Below are 18,560 nucleotides of genomic sequence, written 5' to 3' on the forward strand. Positions count from 1 at the left end.
TTTTGTTTCGCTACTCAAATTTGTCTTAATATCTCTTTTTGACCCGAATGCTGCTTCTGAAGATTCAAAGGCTACACACCGACTGGATAGGAATTTCTCCAAGGCACAATACTTAGGAAGTTGAGTGTTTTGTTGTCTTAACTGCCAGCCATGACTGGTAGCAGCATCTAAGCGGCTTACGATTATCGTCACCAACCACGCATCCCAATGTTCCGTTGGCTGATTTAGAACTCTTAGCGCTGCAAGATGAGCACTGACATGGGTATGTAATGCTTGAAGTTCCTTAGCTGTCGGCTGCTCTACATACGGTGATTCCAGAAGAGACCGAATGTGCGATTGAATGACAAGACTGCGGTTGTCATATCGTTGTTTCAGGCGTTCTATGGCCGCTTCATAATTAGCATCTGTCATTGGAATCGACTTGATTAGGTCTAACGCTGGACCACTAACACTTGATAGGAGATAATAGAATTTCTGTGCTGGTGTAAATCCACCATCGTCGTGTATCATAGCTCGGAAACAATCGAAATATGACTCCCAATCTTGAATATCGCCCGTCAAATGTTGGTATTGTAATGATAGGCAATTGAGCACGGCTGTGACCCGCTGACATATTATTGAAGGTTGAGTTGTGACAACTGCTGTTGACATTCTTCCTTGCATTTACTATTTCTTGAATATTGGAACGAATAGTAAAGTAATCGAGTTCGAACTTATTCCGCTCTTGTTCCTCCTTGTCGAAGTCTTCGACCACAATCAGTTCTAATTGTGTTTGTATGTCATCAAATTTTTGATTTCAGCGCGGCAACTCTTCTTGACGGAACTCTAACAGCGATATAGCGTCAACTGTTGGATCAAATCTCTCAACAAAGTTTTTCATAAGCGTAAGGGACGCCTTAATAATACCACGCTTTTTCCTAAGCTCCTTGACCTGGTCTTGCATAACGTCATCTAACCCCATATTGATGATAAATAATTAGTTTTTTACACTTATTGTAAGAATTAATTGAAATTAATATGATTTCACTAAAATGGATCGAAAAATTAAATGAAAACCAGATCCTATCTCCACTGTAAAATTCACGAATAACAAAACACAACAATATAAATAGAAAAAATCACGTCGAGGTCACCAAAATGTACAGGCCGGAGTATATAATAATAATATACGAGTCCGGACACCAAACTCCCTTTTTTTACGCCACTAACACCTAGGTCTAAAAAATATAGAATGGAGGACTAGCTGGTGTGTAGTGTTGTAATAGCTCGAACAGTAGTGGTCGGGATCGCCTAGCAAATACTGTCGGCTATGTAGTGCTTGTTGTGTATTATGTGTATTTGTGTATTAATATGTGTATGTATGTGGGTGTGTGTACAATAAAACAAATAATAATAAAATGGTAACACGGTTTCTGGTAATTAAGTTGCTGTATAATACGCAAATTGAAATAATAGCAGTACAAATTATATATTAAAACTCATCGTAACACAAATGTATAAAAATTATATAATAATAATAATAAATGACCGGCCCTTATGGCCAACCGAAATAATAATAATATATTTACGCAGCTATTTGAGCTGAAGCTCGTATAAAATAATATGCAGCCCCTTCTGGCCAACAAATTAATAATAATAAAAAATATCTATAGCCCTTTTGGCCCAACAATTAAATGTGTATAGTAAATAAATAATAATAAATATAATGATAAAACTCACAGTTTGTGGAGCGCAGACTAGCTAGCTGGTCCTGTGCTATAGTAGGAGTACAATACACGTAAATGATAGTAAAATAATAGTGTAATGATTGCCCTAATGGCTCACAATAATAAGGGTATGGTTGTGCCGATACGGCGACATATACTCGACGATTAACGCACATACAATAAAAAATAATAATGAGTATTGCCCTTATGGCTCACAATAATAAAAAAAAAAAATAATAAAATTAATACGTATATAATAAAAAATAGTTGACACACGTCGGTGTTCTCGGTAAGACGTACAAAACCGGACAGATTCACGGCGGCCGTGCTAAATAATATTTGCATAGACGGCGCGGCGGCGTGCGATAACGTTTAATCTACATATTATATAACTCACAAAACACATTCAATACGAAAATAAAACAATACAAATAAGGTGGTATGTGTGTGTGAGACCAGCTGTCTTCAATGACCAGTGATAATTGACTATATAAAAATAATATTGTTATGTTGCGGCGGCAACATTCTCCCCCCGTTGAAAGCCTTGGGTTTCAACAACTGGTAAGATGTCCTTATCGGTCGGTAGCCTACATAGTTTTATGACTGGACGGCGCATATGCGTCCCGTTTGCTGTTCTTAGTGTGGCAACGCGTACTATACCATCCGAACCAGGATGTAGTTCCACAACTAGACCTAACTTCCACCTGGTTGGCGGCATACAGTCATCCTTTATAATTACAACATCGCCTTTTGCTAGCTGTGCGCTCTTACTCGTCCATTTGCCACGAATTTGAATCTGTGGTAGATACTCTTTTGACCAACGCTTCCAAAAGGTTTGCATTAAATTTTGTACAAGTTGCCATCTACGCAGACCCTTGGGCTCTTCCTTAGTTATATCCGGTTCCTCTGGCAATAGCATAGCACCTCCAATCAAGAAGTGCGATGGGGTTAACACAGCTAAGTCGGAAGGATCACTATTTAGTGGTGTCATCGGTCTCGAATTAAGACATGCCTCGATTTGGCAGAGTAGTGTTCGCATTTCCGTGCTCGTGAGTTTGTAGTCAGATATTACTCTCTTCAGGTGGTGTTTCATACTCTTTACAGCACTCTCCCATATACCACCAAAATGAGGAGCAGAGGGCGGGTTAAAGTGCCATTCAATACCTTCCTTCTCTAAGTCATCACTGGCTTTCTTCATCATTGAGACTAACTCCTTTTGAGCGCCAACAAAGTTTGTGCTGTTGTCGCTACAGCTTAGCACATTTTCCTCTTCTAGCCATAAAACAACGCAATGTCGCTATAAAGGATCTACTTGAAAGATCGTCAGCCAACTCTAAATGTACGGCCTTTGTTGGAGAAGCACACAAATATCGCAATCCAAGCCTTTTTAGCAGCCACACGCCTCAAACCACTGCGAATATAAATAGGACCCGCAAAATCTACGCCTGTTATTGTAAAAGGTCTAGTACACTTAACTCGATCTCTTGGGAGTGCTGCCATAATTGGGTGGTTGAAACGCGGATGAGATTTTGTACATCGAACACAACGCCATACCACTTAGTTACTCGCAGTAGACCTCGCAGTTACTCGACCTAACAGTGGCCAATATAGACGCCTCACTTCCGATAATAAGAGCTGAGGTCCCCCATGAAGTAGCTCCAGGTGGTATTTTTCAAATTTCATTCTGGTTACCTTATGAGTAGCAGGTAGTACCACAGGGTGTTTGTGTTCATCAGCCATGTCTGAATTCTCGAGTCTTCCGCCTACAAGTATTAACCCATCGCGCAGGAAGGGATTCAAGCTCCGCAACTTGCTATTCCTTGGTACTTCTTGCCCCCTTCCTAGTGACGAGATCTCCTTGCTAAAACACTCAGCTTGAACCATTCTGAAAATCGTTTTCCTCGCTTCGTTCAAGTCGGGTATCCTTAAGATTGAGGGCCATTGATCATCTTACGCAGGTACTTCGAATATATCGTCAACCAAGCTACTCCTCGTAGCATACGGTTCCATTCAGAGTAGTGTTTAAATATACCGTTTACTGGGTTAGTCACCGCAAGTACTAGCTTCACTTCACGTACTTCAGGTAGCTCTTCCTCCGCATGTATTATTGGATTTAGGGTCCAATCCTTCTCATCACTTTCCAACCAGGCGGGTCCGTTCCACCACAACCTTGACACTAATAGCTCTTGTGGCCTTAAACCTCTTGAAGGAATATCCGCTGGGTTTTCCTGTGTCCCTATGTGGTTCCACTGTTTCACTTCTGTGACATCCATGATTTGTGCTACTCGATTGGCAACGTATGTTTTCAGCCGGCTGCCTTGGCCTGTTCAACCATCCTAGTACTATAGTCGAGTCCGTCCATAGTTTGAACTGATGAACGTTGATTTGCCATGACTCAGAAACCCGTTGAGCCAGCTCAGCTTAATAACAATGCACCGTTCAACTCAAGCCGTGGGATTGTGCTTCCCTTTAACGGGGTCACTCGGGTTTTTGCACATAGAAGCCTGGAATGCCATTTTCCATCAATACTCTGGGAACGAATGTAGATACAAGCGCCATACGCTTCCTCGGAGGCGTCACAAAATCCATGTATATCTATGATATTGCTACGTCCGGGTATAGCCTTTCTGGGAATGGATAAAGCTCTTAATCGCTCAAGTTCCTCATAAAATTGACACCATCTTTGCTGAATGTCTACTGGAAGTCTTGCTTCCCAGTCTATCTTCATGGACCACAGCTGTTGTAGGAATATTTTCCCTTTCACTAGAACTGGTGACAGGAATCCGAGTGGATCGAAGATTCTGTTCAGGTCGGAGAGTATAGCTCTTTTGGATAACGCACCTTCTGTGGATCGTGATACGATGTCATATTGAAAGTGGTCTGCGACTGGCTTCCATTGCAACTCCAGTGATTTGACTGTATCATCGTCTCCTATGTTTAATACGAACAAGGGGTCATCAACACGCTTAGACATGTTTTGAAGAACCAACTCGGAATTGGAACACCATTTCCTCAACGGTAACTTTGCTGAATCTAGCACTGCACAGACGTCTCTTTGCAATTGACAGCAGTCATCCTCTGTGTCGGCTCCCGTCATTAGATCGTCCATGTAAAAATCTTCGGTGATCACTTTTGAAGCCTTCGGGTAGTCATTCTAGACACTTTCTGCGAGTGCTATAAGACAATAGGTGGACAAGAATGAGGCAGGGGTCGTTCCGTACGTGACTGTAGTAAGTTGATATGAACGGAGTAGTTCTTCAGGACTGGATCTCCAAACAATTCTTTGTAGGTCCCAGTCTTCTCTTCCCACCTTTATTTGCCGAAACATTTTTTCTATGTCAGAAGTTAAGACAAATTGATGCTTGCGGAAGCGAACTAGTATTGAAAATAAATCTTGCTGGACAGTTGGGCCGCATCTCAATACATCATTAAGGGAAACACTAGATGCGCTCTTAGCTGAAGCGTCGAAAACTACTCGGACCTTTGTTGTCAAACTTGACGCCTTTGTTACTGAATGGTGCGGTAGAAAAAAGTGGTTCTGAGTCTGAATCGAATCTTCCAACACTTCAACCATATGCCCCAATTCAATATATTCACTCATAAAACGTATGTACTCATTCTTTAAGTTCTCATCATTTTGCAATCTTTTCTCAACATTCAGGAACCGGGCGGTAGCCATAGGCAAAGTTGCACCTATTTCACTGATTTTCTGCTTGACGGGAAGTCGGACGAGAAAACGCCCCTCTTCATCACGAGTTGTATATTGCTTAAAATGTTGGACTGTTTCCTGCTCTTCTTGACTTCTCTTATTCACCCTCGATGTCCGGCCGTAGCTTGCATCCTCAATGGTACTGAGAACCTTCCAATCTTCCTCTATCGTTTGGCCCATTTAAAGAAGTGTTGGTGCATGTTGGTTAGAAAGTTCTCCCGTTACCAGCCATCCGAAATTGCTCTCATATAGGGTTACCGAACCTATGTTTAGTGGTATTTTTCTTGTTCCCAAAACATCAAAGAACGAGCCACCTCCAATCAGCAGATCAATACCTTGCGGGTGGTGGAAGTCCGGATCAGCTAGAAACGGAGACACAAATCCTGGTATACTCCAGCCATTTGCTGGTTCTGGACAAGACGCTAGTTCTCCTACGATATTAGGCAATACATAACAGGAAATTGTAATACTGAATGCACTAGTTCTTGATTCAACTTTCAACTCACTACACGACCTTGCTCTTAAACGATTATATCCAATACCAATTATTGGCAATGACGACCTCTTGCATGTTAACTGCAGTAAGTTTGCATATTTCCTTGAAACAAAGTTGACTTGGGAGCCGCTATCCAAGATAGCTCTGCACTGGCGGCGGCCACCATTTTTGTCTCGAACTGTGACTAAGGCTGTCGCAAGAAATACGTGTGCGTTTCCAATGGCGATTTTTGCTGGTACCGGTACAGATACTAGGATTCCAGACGTAGATGGTATCTGACCCTTATCTGACTGTTGCCTTTGGAGCTCCTCCTTCTCTTCAGTTTTTTCCTTCCTTTCAAAATGTAACATTGAATGATGGTTACGGTTACACGTTCGACACCTATAGGTAGATCTACAAGCATTTGCCATATGCCCGGTGGACAAACAATTGAAACATATACCCTTTCCCTGGACAAATGAGAGGCGTGTATATATGGGTACTGCTTTGAACTCCTCACAATTAAATAATTTATGCGGTTTAGTGCAGTATTGGCAGGATACTGTATCAGCAGCTGCTACAAAGGCTCGCCTTGGTTCAGTAGAAGAATGTTTGACACTACTTTTTTTTGTTGTTTCGCTACTCAAATTTGTCTTAATATCTCTTTTTGACCCGAATGCTGCTTCTGAAGATTCAAAGGCTACACACCGACTGGATAGGAATTTCTCCAAGGCACAATACTTAGGAAGTTGAGTGTTTTGTTGTCTTAACTGCCAGCCATGACTGGTAGCAGCATCTAAGCGGCTTACGATTATCGTCACCAACCACGCATCCCAATGTTCCGTTGGCTGATTTAGAACTCTTAGCGCTGCAAGATGAGCACTGACATGGGTATGTAATGCTTGAAGTTCCTTAGCTGTCGGCTGCTCTACATACGGTGATTCCAGAAGAGACCGAATGTGCGATTGAATGACAAGACTGCGGTTGTCATATCGTTGTTTCAGGCGTTCTATGGCCGCTTCATAATTAGCATCTGTCATTGGAATCGACTTGATTAGGTCTAACGCTGGACCACTAACACTTGATAGGAGATAATAGAATTTCTGTGCTGGTGTAAATCCACCATCGTCGTGTATCATAGCTCGGAAACAATCGAAATATGACTCCCAATCTTGAATATCGCCGTCAAATGTTGGTATTGTAATGATAGGCAATTGAGCACGGCTGTGACCCGCTGACATATTATTGAAGGTTGAGTTGTGACAACTGCTGTTGACATTCTTCCTTGCATTTACTATTTCTTGAATATTGGAACGAATAGTAAAGTAATCGAGTTCGAACTTATTCCGCTCTTGTTCCTCCTTGTCGAAGTCTTCGACCACAATCAGTTCTAATTGTGTTTGTATGTCATCAAATTTTTGATTTCAGCGCGGCAACTCTTCTTGACGGAACTCTAACAGCGATATAGCGTCAACTGTTGGATCAAATCTCTCAACAAAGTTTTTCATAAGCGTAAGGGACGCCTTAATAATACCACGCTTTTTCCTAAGCTCCTTGACCTGGTCTTGCATAACGTCATCTAACCCCATATTGATGATAAATAATTAGTTTTTACACTTATTGTAAGAATTAATTGAAATTAATATGATTTCACTAAAATGGATCGAAAAATTAAATGAAAACCAGATCCTATCTCCACTGTAAAATTCACGAATAACAAAACACAACAATATAAATAGAAAAAATCACGTCGAGGTCACCAAAATGTACAGGCCGGAGTATATAATAATAATATACGAGTCCGGACACCAAACTCCCTTTTTTTACGCCACTAACACCTAGGTCTAAAAAATATAGAATGGAGGACTAGCTGGTGTGTAGTGTTGTAATAGCTCGAACAGTAGTGGTCGGGATCGCCTAGCAAATACTGTCGGCTATGTAGTGCTTGTTGTGTATTATGTGTATTTGTGTATTAATATGTGTATGTATGTGGGTGTGTGTACAATAAAACAAATAATAATAAAATGGTAACACGGTTTCTGGTAATTAAGTTGCTGTATAATACGCAAATTGAAATAATAGCAGTACAAATTATATATTAAAACTCATCGTAACACAAATGTATAAAAATTATATAATAATAATAATAAATGACCGGCCCTTATGGCCAACCGAAATAATAATAATATATTTACGCAGCTATTTGAGCTGAAGCTCGTATAAAATAATATGCAGCCCTTCTGGCCAACAAATTAATAATAATAAAAAATATCTATAGCCCTTTTGGCCCAACAATTAAATGTGTATAGTAAATAAATAATAATAAATATAATGATAAAACTCACAGTTTGTGGAGCGCAGACTAGCTAGCTGGTCCTGTGCTATAGTAGGAGTACAATACACGTAAATGATAGTAAAATAATAGTGTAATGATTGCCCTAATGGCTCACAATAATAAGGGTATGGTTGTGCCGATACGGCGACATATACTCGACGATTAACGCACATACAATAAAAAATAATAATGAGTATTGCCCTTATGGCTCACAATAATAAAAAAAAAAATAATAAAATTAATACGTATATAATAAAAAATAGTTGACACACGTCGGTGTTCTCGGTAAGACGTACAAAACCGGACAGATTCACGGCGGCCGTGCTAAATAATATTTGCATAGACGGCGCGGCGGCGTGCGATAACGTTTAATCTACATATTATATAACTCACAAAACACATTCAATACGAAAATAAAACAATACAAATAAGGTGGTATGTGTGTGTGAGACCAGCTGTCTTCAATGACCAGTGATAATTGACTATATAAAAATAATATTGTTATGTTGCGGCGGCAACATTCTCCCCCCGTTGAAAGCCTTGGGTTTCAACAACTGGTAAGATGTCCTTATCGGTCGGTAGCCTACATAGTTTTATGACTGGACGGCGCATATGCGTCCCGTTTGCTGTTCTTAGTGTGGCAACGCGTACTATACCATCCGAACCAGGATGTAGTTCCACAACTAGACCTAACTTCCACCTGGTTGGCGGCATACAGTCATCCTTTATAATTACAACATCGCCTTTTGCTAGCTGTGCGCTCTTACTCGTCCATTTGCCACGAATTTGAATCTGTGGTAGATACTCTTTTGACCAACGCTTCCAAAAGGTTTGCATTAAATTTTGTACAAGTTGCCATCTACGCAGACCCTTGGGCTCTTCCTTAGTTATATCCGGTTCCTCTGGCAATAGCATAGCACCTCCAATCAAGAAGTGCGATGGGGTTAACACAGCTAAGTCGGAAGGATCACTATTTAGTGGTGTCATCGGTCTCGAATTAAGACATGCCTCGATTTGGCAGAGTAGTGTTCGCATTTCCGTGCTCGTGAGTTTGTAGTCAGATATTACTCTCTTCAGGTGGTGTTTCATACTCTTTACAGCACTCTCCCATATACCACCAAAATGAGGAGCAGAGGGCGGGTTAAAGTGCCATTCAATACCTTCCTTCTCTAAGTCATCACTGGCTTTCTTCATCATTGAGACTAACTCCTTTTGAGCGCCAACAAAGTTTGTGCTGTTGTCGCTACAGCTTAGCACATTTTCCTCTTCTAGCCATAAAACAACGCAATGTCGCTATAAAGGATCTACTTGAAAGATCGTCAGCCAACTCTAAATGTACGGCCTTTGTTGGAGAAGCACACAAATATCGCAATCCAAGCCTTTTTAGCAGCCACACGCCTCAAACCACTGCGAATATAAATAGGACCCGCAAAATCTACGCCTGTTATTGTAAAAGGTCTAGTACACTTAACTCGATCTCTTGGGAGTGCTGCCATAATTGGGTGGTTGAAACGCGGATGAGATTTTGTACATCGAACACAACGCCATACCACTTAGTTACTCGCAGTAGACCTCGCAGTTACTCGACCTAACAGTGGCCAATATAGACGCCTCACTTCCGATAATAAGAGCTGAGGTCCCCCATGAAGTAGCTCCAGGTGGTATTTTTCAAATTTCATTCTGGTTACCTTATGAGTAGCAGGTAGTACCACAGGGTGTTTGTGTTCATCAGCCATGTCTGAATTCTCGAGTCTTCCGCCTACAAGTATTAACCCATCGCGCAGGAAGGGATTCAAGCTCCGCAACTTGCTATTCCTTGGTACTTCTTGCCCCCTTCCTAGTGACGAGATCTCCTTGCTAAAACACTCAGCTTGAACCATTCTGAAAATCGTTTTCCTCGCTTCGTTCAAGTCGGGTATCCTTAAAGATTGAGGGCCATTGATCATCTTACGCAGGTACTTCGAATATATCGTCAACCAAGCTACTCCTCGTAGCATACGGTTCCATTCAGAGTAGTGTTTAAATATACCGTTTACTGGGTTAGTCACCGCAAGTACTAGCTTCACTTCACGTACTTCAGGTAGCTCTTCCTCCGCATGTATTATTGGATTTAGGGTCCAATCCTTCTCATCACTTTCCAACCAGGCGGGTCCGTTCCACCACAACCTTGACACTAATAGCTCTTGTGGCCTTAAACCTCTTGAAGGAATATCCGCTGGGTTTTCCTGTGTCCCTATGTGGTTCCACTGTTTCACTTCTGTGACATCCATGATTTGTGCTACTCGATTGGCAACGTATGTTTTCAGCCGGCTGCCTTGGCTGTTCAACCATCCTAGTACTATAGTCGAGTCCGTCCATAGTTTGAACTGATGAACGTTGATTTGCCATGACTCAGAAACCCGTTGAGCCAGCTCAGCTAATAACAATGCACCGTTCAACTCAAGCCGTGGGATTGTGCTTCCCTTTAACGGGGTCACTCGGGTTTTTGCACATAGAAGCCTGGAATGCCATTTTCCATCAATACTCTGGGAACGAATGTAGATACAAGCGCCATACGCTTCCTCGGAGGCGTCACAAAATCCATGTATATCTATGATATTGCTACGTCCGGGTATAGCCTTTCTGGGAATGGATAAAGCTCTTAATCGCTCAAGTTCCTCATAAAATTGACACCATCTTTGCTGAATGTCTACTGGAAGTCTTGCTTCCCAGTCTATCTTCATGGACCACAGCTGTTGTAGGAATATTTTCCCTTTCACTAGAACTGGTGACAGGAATCCGAGTGGATCGAAGATTCTGTTCAGGTCGGAGAGTATAGCTCTTTTGGATAACGCACCTTCTGTGGATCGTGATACGATGTCATATTGAAAGTGGTCTGCGACTGGCTTCCATTGCAACTCCAGTGATTTGACTGTATCATCGTCTCCTATGTTTAATACGAACAAGGGGTCATCAACACGCTTAGACATGTTTTGAAGAACCAACTCGGAATTGGAACACCATTTCCTCAACGGTAACTTTGCTGAATCTAGCACTGCACAGACGTCTCTTTGCAATTGACAGCAGTCATCCTCTGTGTCGGCTCCCGTCATTAGATCGTCCATGTAAAAATCTTCGGTGATCACTTTTGAAGCCTTCGGGTAGTCATTCTAGACACTTTCTGCGAGTGCTATAAGACAATAGGTGGACAAGAATGAGGCAGGGGTCGTTCCGTACGTGACTGTAGTAAGTTGATATGAACGGAGTAGTTCTTCAGGACTGGATCTCCAAACAATTCTTTGTAGGTCCCAGTCTTCTCTTCCCACCTTTATTTGCCGAAACATTTTTTCTATGTCAGAAGTTAAGACAAATTGATGCTTGCGGAAGCGAACTAGTATTGAAAATAAATCTTGCTGGACAGTTGGGCCGCATCTCAATACATCATTAAGGGAAACACTAGATGCGCTCTTAGCTGAAGCGTCGAAAACTACTCGGACCTTTGTTGTCAAACTTGACGCCTTTGTTACTGAATGGTGCGGTAGAAAAAAGTGGTTCTGAGTCTGAATCGAATCTTCCAACACTTCAACCATATGCCCCAATTCAATATATTCACTCATAAAACGTATGTACTCATTCTTTAAGTTCTCATCATTTTGCAATCTTTTCTCAACATTCAGGAACCGGGCGGTAGCCATAGGCAAAGTTGCACCTATTTCACTGATTTTCTGCTTGACGGGAAGTCGGACGAGAAAACGCCCCTCTTCATCACGAGTTGTATATTGCTTAAAATGTTGGACTGTTTCCTGCTCTTCTTGACTTCTCTTATTCACCCTCGATGTCCGGCCGTAGCTTGCATCCTCAATGGTACTGAGAACCTTCCAATCTTCCTCTATCGTTTGGCCCATTTAAAGAAGTGTTGGTGCATGTTGGTTAGAAAGTTCTCCCGTTACCAGCCATCCGAAATTGCTCTCATATAGGGTTACCGAACCTATGTTTAGTGGTATTTTTCTTGTTCCCAAAACATCAAAGAACGAGCCACCTCCAATCAGCAGATCAATACCTTGCGGGTGGTGGAAGTCCGGATCAGCTAGAAACGGAGACACAAATCCTGGTATACTCCAGCCATTTGCTGGTTCTGGACAAGACGCTAGTTCTCCTACGATATTAGGCAATACATAACAGGAAATTGTAATACTGAATGCACTAGTTCTTGATTCAACTTTCAACTCACTACACGACCTTGCTCTTAAACGATTATATCCAATACCAATTATTGGCAATGACGACCTCTTGCATGTTAACTGCAGTAAGTTTGCATATTTCCTTGAAACAAAGTTGACTTGGGAGCCGCTATCCAAGATAGCTCTGCACTGGCGGCGGCCACCATTTTTGTCTCGAACTGTGACTAAGGCTGTCGCAAGAAATACGTGTGCGTTTCCAATGGCGATTTTTGCTGGTACCGGTACAGATACTAGGATTCCAGACGTAGATGGTATCTGACCCTTATCTGACTGTTGCCTTTGGAGCTCCTCCTTCTCTTCAGTTTTTTCCTTCCTTTCAAAATGTAACATTGAATGATGGTTACGGTTACACGTTCGACACCTATAGGTAGATCTACAAGCATTTGCCATATGCCCGGTGGACAAACAATTGAAACATATACCCTTTCCCTGGACAAATGAGAGGCGTGTATATATGGGTACTGCTTTGAACTCCTCACAATTAAATAATTTATGCGGTTTAGTGCAGTATTGGCAGGATACTGTATCAGCAGCTGCTACAAAGGCTCGCCTTGGTTCAGTAGAAGAATGTTTGACACTACTTTTTTTTGTTGTTTCGCTACTCAAATTTGTCTTAATATCTCTTTTTGACCCGAATGCTGCTTCTGAAGATTCAAAGGCTACACACCGACTGGATAGGAATTTCTCCAAGGCACAATACTTAGGAAGTTGAGTGTTTTGTTGTCTTAACTGCCAGCCATGACTGGTAGCAGCATCTAAGCGGCTTACGATTATCGTCACCAACCACGCATCCCAATGTTCCGTTGGCTGATTTAGAACTCTTAGCGCTGCAAGATGAGCACTGACATGGGTATGTAATGCTTGAAGTTCCTTAGCTGTCGGCTGCTCTACATACGGTGATTCCAGAAGAGACCGAATGTGCGATTGAATGACAAGACTGCGGTTGTCATATCGTTGTTTCAGGCGTTCTATGGCCGCTTCATAATTAGCATCTGTCATTGGAATCGACTTGATTAGGTCTAACGCTGGACCACTAACACTTGATAGGAGATAATAGAATTTCTGTGCTGGTGTAAATCCACCATCGTCGTGTATCATAGCTCGGAAACAATCGAAATATGACTCCCAATCTTGAATATCGCCGTCAAATGTTGGTATTGTAATGATAGGCAATTGAGCACGGCTGTGACCCGCTGACATATTATTGAAGGTTGAGTTGTGACAACTGCTGTTGACATTCTTCCTTGCATTTACTATTTCTTGAATATTGGAACGAATAGTAAAGTAATCGAGTTCGAACTTATTCCGCTCTTGTTCCTCCTTGTCGAAGTCTTCGACCACAATCAGTTCTAATTGTGTTTGTATGTCATCAAATTTTTGATTTCAGCGCGGCAACTCTTCTTGACGGAACTCTAACAGCGATATAGCGTCAACTGTTGGATCAAATCTCTCAACAAAGTTTTTCATAAGCGTAAGGGACGCCTTAATAATACCACGCTTTTTCCTAAGCTCCTTGACCTGGTCTTGCATAACGTCATCTAACCCCATATTGATGATAAATAATTAGTTTTTACACTTATTGTAAGAATTAATTGAAATTAATATGATTTCACTAAAATGGATCGAAAAATTAAATGAAAACCAGATCCTATCTCCACTGTAAAATTCACGAATAACAAAACACAACAATATAAATAGAAAAAATCACGTCGAGGTCACCAAAATGTACAGGCCGGAGTATATAATAATAATATACGAGTCCGGACACCAAACTCCCTTTTTTTACGCCACTAACACCTAGGTCTAAAAAATATAGAATGGAGGACTAGCTGGTGTGTAGTGTTGTAATAGCTCGAACAGTAGTGGTCGGGATCGCCTAGCAAATACTGTCGGCTATGTAGTGCTTGTTGTGTATTATGTGTATTTGTGTATTAATATGTGTATGTATGTGGGTGTGTGTACAATAAAACAAATAATAATAAAATGGTAACACGGTTTCTGGTAATTAAGTTGCTGTATAATACGCAAATTGAAATAATAGCAGTACAAATTATATATTAAAACTCATCGTAACACAAATGTATAAAAATTATATAATAATAATAATAAATGACCGGCCCTTATGGCCAACCGAAATAATAATAATATATTTACGCAGCTATTTGAGCTGAAGCTCGTATAAAATAATATGCAGCCCTTCTGGCCAACAAATTAATAATAATAAAAAATATCTATAGCCCTTTTGGCCCAACAATTAAATGTGTATAGTAAATAAATAATAATAAATATAATGATAAAACTCACAGTTTGTGGAGCGCAGACTAGCTAGCTGGTCCTGTGCTATAGTAGGAGTACAATACACGTAAATGATAGTAAAATAATAGTGTAATGATTGCCCTAATGGCTCACAATAATAAGGGTATGGTTGTGCCGATACGGCGACATATACTCGACGATTAACGCACATACAATAAAAAATAATAATGAGTATTGCCCTTATGGCTCACAATAATAAAAAAAAAAATAATAAAATTAATACGTATATAATAAAAAATAGTTGACACACGTCGGTGTTCTCGGTAAGACGTACAAAACCGGACAGATTCACGGCGGCCGTGCTAAATAATATTTGCATAGACGGCGCGGCGGCGTGCGATAACGTTTAATCTACATATTATATAACTCACAAAACACATTCAATACGAAAATAAAACAATACAAATAAGGTGGTATGTGTGTGTGAGACCAGCTGTCTTCAATGACCAGTGATAATTGACTATATAAAAATAATATTGTTGTTATGTTGCGGCGGCAACAAATAGAGTGTAATAATAACGAGATGATTAAAATATTACGATTTATGATGCTGCGAGGTGTACTTATGAAGGCTTTTTAAAAACGAACTCGGAAATGTATGTATTCCAAACCTTTTGTACTCATATTTTTTAACGGCGGTAAAAACAACACAAGATATTTTTTTTTGAAAATTGTTATGTACCTATCTGAAATAAAATTCGAACTAGTAGTTTTTGAGTTATATAACTTTTGTGTAATAAGGATAATACGTCTATGGAAATGGAGGCTTAGTGACTAGAGTTGTCGGACTGGCTCGAAAAGGCACGGTCCGCGATATGGAAAAAAGAGCCCCCAACAGGCAAATGGCAAATGTTTTGATTACATAGTCCAGAAAAAACCCTCGTTTCACTCTCAATCCAATTTTTATGTACATAAAACGTTTTTTTTTTCCAATACAATTGCCATCTTGCATATTTATCATACAGCCATATAGACACAAATAACTAAATACGCACCTAACTACTTTTCAGTCATTCGAATATATTAACTGGTTTTACTCTATTTTCAATATAGAATTTATAATTTATTTATATTGAGCATATTCTCAAATGCTAAGACATTTTCTGCAGGTTCTAAGTAAATTGACGACAAGATCGGACTGTTGTTATTGTCAGACAGGGGAGATCCAGGCATCCAACGACCAAATTACGCCACTGGCGTAGACCCTACCTGGCTACACCACCTATGACATCAAGCATTAGAAAGAAAAACACCTATTCAAATTGTGTCAAATTATTCAAAACATAATAATTCAGTTACAATCAGTGATAATGCGAATACCATATAATATACGCCCGTATAATTGATATAGTACAATATTATTAATTAATAGTCACAATAATGTTACACTATTTATAGGTAATCAATGATAATATATTTGTATATAGACAGCTATATTAAATTCGTAGAATAATAATGATAATGTCATTATTTTAATAATTATTGAGAACTTCTCAAGATTGTAAACAAAAATAATAAAATTAAAAAAATTATTATTTTTATTTTTTTTTATTTTTATTTCTAAACGAATAATAATAATATTAATAGATACAAAATCAAGGGCCCCCAATTTCCATAATTAAGCCGAGGCCCCCGGCCCCGTCCGACTCTGCTAGAGTTAGTAATTACTATTAATCTATGAAAGTATCAATATAAATAATTTGTAAAAATGTTTATACTGAATACTACACAGTGTCGGTCTGGCAAATTAATGGGCCCCTTTAAAAAAATTTTTTACCAGGGTAAATTTATTTTCTGAGTAGGTACAATTAATATCATAACTTACTATAACTATAGTTCAACCTCATAAACATGGTATTAATTATTAGTTAGAATTATTTGAAAAATAAAATGCTTAAAATCTTTTTTTTGAGTGTTTAAAATTTCTAAAATAGCAATTTTGTAGTAACCAGAAAAATTAGAAATAAGCATTTTTTTGAAAAATCATTGTAAAAAGCAAAGAAAAAGCACTTTCAAATTTTATAATTGAACATGTTGTACACGCCATACACTTCCATTCTGCTACATTTTAAGTCAATCCATAAAAATAAGTAAAAGTCCCGAGCCTAGTAATGACTAAAATTATTTTCTTAATTCTTACTTTAAAATACTTAAATAATTAAACTTTAAAATGAACGTGCAATGAGTTCAATTGCGTTAGATACAATTTTTAACATTTAACACACAGTTAATTTAATTTATAATATTTTTATATTAAATGTATGTGACATGTGTTTATGATAGATCGCGGAAAAAAGTCCGTATATCGAGTAAAAGGCGGTCTTGCAGCAGAATACTATTGTACATTTCAATTTCCAGAATTTATAACAACTCCGACATTGCATAAAAATATAATAGGTACAACATGCAAGTAACATATTAATACATTTTTATTTAAATGTAATAGGCACCATGGTTTTATCCATGATATAATATTATTATATCATGGTTTTACCTAGTTCTCTTGCGATTGAATTGTTGAATATAACACTGGACTTGATATTATAGTTAAAACTTGGTTTGATAACAATTCACGATAAATATGCCTAGATGTCAAAGCTTATTAAATACTGCTATTAGTCTTTATAAACATTTAAAAATCAATATTAGTCTCTTCAAAAATTATTACCATATTAAAACTATCCTGATTTCAAATGTCTAAATATTATAAAGTAGGTAAAATAATATCTTTTTAGTTATTCAAAAGCTGTTAGGTATAGTTATTTGGTTGTTAATAATAATATCACCTTATTTATATAATTTTTTCTCTACTATTATTACATTGTAATTAATATTTTAATTTATCTATTCTGTTCGGTTTCAGCCTTCTTATATTATGTATATTATATTAAATGATTATAGTCATTAATTATAATATTATACTATTTAAGGAACTCATCGCCTTCAATACAAGCTTAGCTTATAGAAGCTGAGCAGTCTATTATCTATTTGTATTAAATAACCTATTGTAAAAATTGATTGTTAGCAATTTAAATAAATAACAAATTAATTACGTTAAATCTAAATTTCTCCAATTTAAAATGAAAAAAAATATTAGTAATTCGGAAATTAAGAAGGCGTCGCTACCGGATGTGTTGTCTCCATCTTAGACATGCTGTACGACATAGGACATTTCGTTCGCTAGTTTCAATAGGGTGCTGTCAGTTTTTATATTAGAGTTAATTGACTTATTATCAAGCTTTTAAGTAACAACATTATCTGTGTTCTCTCGTTGGTTTTTACGGTATTTTCAATTTTCAGTGCTCGAAATGGAAAATTTTACGAACCGGAACGCTCATAAAATTAATATGCGGATTACAATATTATTTTAATTATTTTAATATTCGTGTTTACTTTACAATACAATATAATTAGTTAAATAGATACAAATAATATGAGTAATTTTAAGCTTAAAAAAGGTGGGTAAGTGGATGTCACTCTGCTGTACAGTAGGTTACAAGTGGGTCACTAAGTATATATTTTGATGATATCAAGGTGAATAAAGTAATTTATATATAACCTATTTAAATGGAGCCATGTCTTAAATTTTCAATCCTTAGCTATAAAAGTTGAACATTTTATATATTTTTAACTACAAAATAATTATTATATTTTAAATTTGATAATTTTGTCAAAATTCGAACTTTAAATGCTTATAAAAAAAAATTGTGCCAATGTATTTTTAATGTTTGTCAACTGCTATTGTAACGATATATCAGGAGCCTTGTATTAAATTTTCATGTTTTTTTACCCAGAAGTA

At 38.5% G+C, this 18,560-nt stretch overlaps 6 protein-coding genes across 6 annotated transcripts; all 6 read right to left on the minus strand.

The window, feature by feature from the left end:
• Positions 1 to 796: 796 nt before the first annotated feature.
• Positions 797 to 3,206, minus strand: LOC132941464 (uncharacterized). The gene is made up of 3 exons (XM_061009572.1): positions 3,050 to 3,206; positions 2,367 to 2,978; positions 797 to 951 (listed from the first exon to the last, which is right to left on the minus strand). The coding sequence occupies exons 1-3, from the start codon at positions 3,204 to 3,206 to the stop codon at positions 797 to 799; spliced, it is 924 nt and encodes a 307-aa protein (XP_060865555.1).
• Positions 3,207 to 3,631: 425 nt separating this feature from the next.
• On the minus strand, positions 3,632 to 3,979 carry LOC132941544 (uncharacterized). The gene has a single exon (XM_061009681.1). It carries the CDS (start codon positions 3,977 to 3,979, stop codon positions 3,632 to 3,634), a length of 348 nt encoding a protein of 115 aa, XP_060865664.1.
• Positions 3,980 to 4,860: 881 nt separating this feature from the next.
• LOC132941621 (uncharacterized) lies at positions 4,861 to 5,595 on the minus strand. Its single transcript, XM_061009796.1, has one exon. It carries the CDS (start codon positions 5,593 to 5,595, stop codon positions 4,861 to 4,863), a length of 735 nt encoding a protein of 244 aa, XP_060865779.1.
• Positions 5,596 to 9,778: 4,183 nt separating this feature from the next.
• Positions 9,779 to 11,194, minus strand: LOC132941713 (uncharacterized). The gene has a single exon (XM_061009898.1). The coding sequence runs from the start codon at positions 11,192 to 11,194 to the stop codon at positions 9,779 to 9,781; it is 1,416 nt and encodes a 471-aa protein (XP_060865881.1).
• Positions 11,195 to 11,374: 180 nt separating this feature from the next.
• LOC132941798 (uncharacterized) lies at positions 11,375 to 12,109 on the minus strand. The gene has a single exon (XM_061010012.1). The coding sequence runs from the start codon at positions 12,107 to 12,109 to the stop codon at positions 11,375 to 11,377; it is 735 nt and encodes a 244-aa protein (XP_060865995.1).
• Positions 12,110 to 13,993, minus strand: LOC132941873 (uncharacterized). Its single transcript, XM_061010129.1, has 2 exons — positions 13,939 to 13,993; positions 12,110 to 13,794 (listed from the first exon to the last, which is right to left on the minus strand). The coding sequence occupies exons 1-2, from the start codon at positions 13,991 to 13,993 to the stop codon at positions 12,110 to 12,112; spliced, it is 1,740 nt and encodes a 579-aa protein (XP_060866112.1).
• Positions 13,994 to 18,560: the final 4,567 nt, after the last annotated feature.

This window comes from Metopolophium dirhodum, chromosome 1 (genome assembly GCF_019925205.1).
Source record: "Metopolophium dirhodum isolate CAU chromosome 1, ASM1992520v1, whole genome shotgun sequence".
Lineage (NCBI taxonomy): Eukaryota > Metazoa > Arthropoda > Insecta > Hemiptera > Aphididae > Metopolophium > Metopolophium dirhodum.

What these genes read in the sequence shown, in the direction of transcription:
- LOC132941873 (XM_061010129.1), bottom strand. Translation starts at nt 13,993, where the DNA reads ATGGGGTTAGATGACGTTATGCAAGACCAGGTCAAGGAGCTTAGGAAA. An exon ending in GGAGCTTAGGAAAAAGCGTG is followed by an intron (nt 13,795 to 13,938) that starts GTATTATTAAGG and finishes AAACACAATTAG; the next exon opens with AACTGATTGTGGTCGAAGAC.
- LOC132941464 (XM_061009572.1), bottom strand. Translation starts at nt 3,206, where the DNA reads ATGGCAGCACTCCCAAGAGATCGAGTTAAGTGTACTAGACCTTTTACA. An exon ending in GTGCTTCTCCAACAAAGGCC is followed by an intron (nt 2,979 to 3,049) that starts GTACATTTAGAG and finishes TTTTATGGCTAG; the next exon opens with AAGAGGAAAATGTGCTAAGC. An exon ending in ACTACATCCTGGTTCGGATG is followed by an intron (nt 952 to 2,366) that starts GTATAGTACGCG and finishes ATATGGGGTTAG; the next exon opens with ATGACGTTATGCAAGACCAG.
- LOC132941713 (XM_061009898.1), bottom strand. Translation starts at nt 11,194, where the DNA reads ATGTCTAAGCGTGTTGATGACCCCTTGTTCGTATTAAACATAGGAGAC.
- LOC132941544 (XM_061009681.1), bottom strand. Translation starts at nt 3,979, where the DNA reads ATGGATGTCACAGAAGTGAAACAGTGGAACCACATAGGGACACAGGAA.
- LOC132941798 (XM_061010012.1), bottom strand. Translation starts at nt 12,109, where the DNA reads ATGGGCCAAACGATAGAGGAAGATTGGAAGGTTCTCAGTACCATTGAG.
- LOC132941621 (XM_061009796.1), bottom strand. Translation starts at nt 5,595, where the DNA reads ATGGGCCAAACGATAGAGGAAGATTGGAAGGTTCTCAGTACCATTGAG.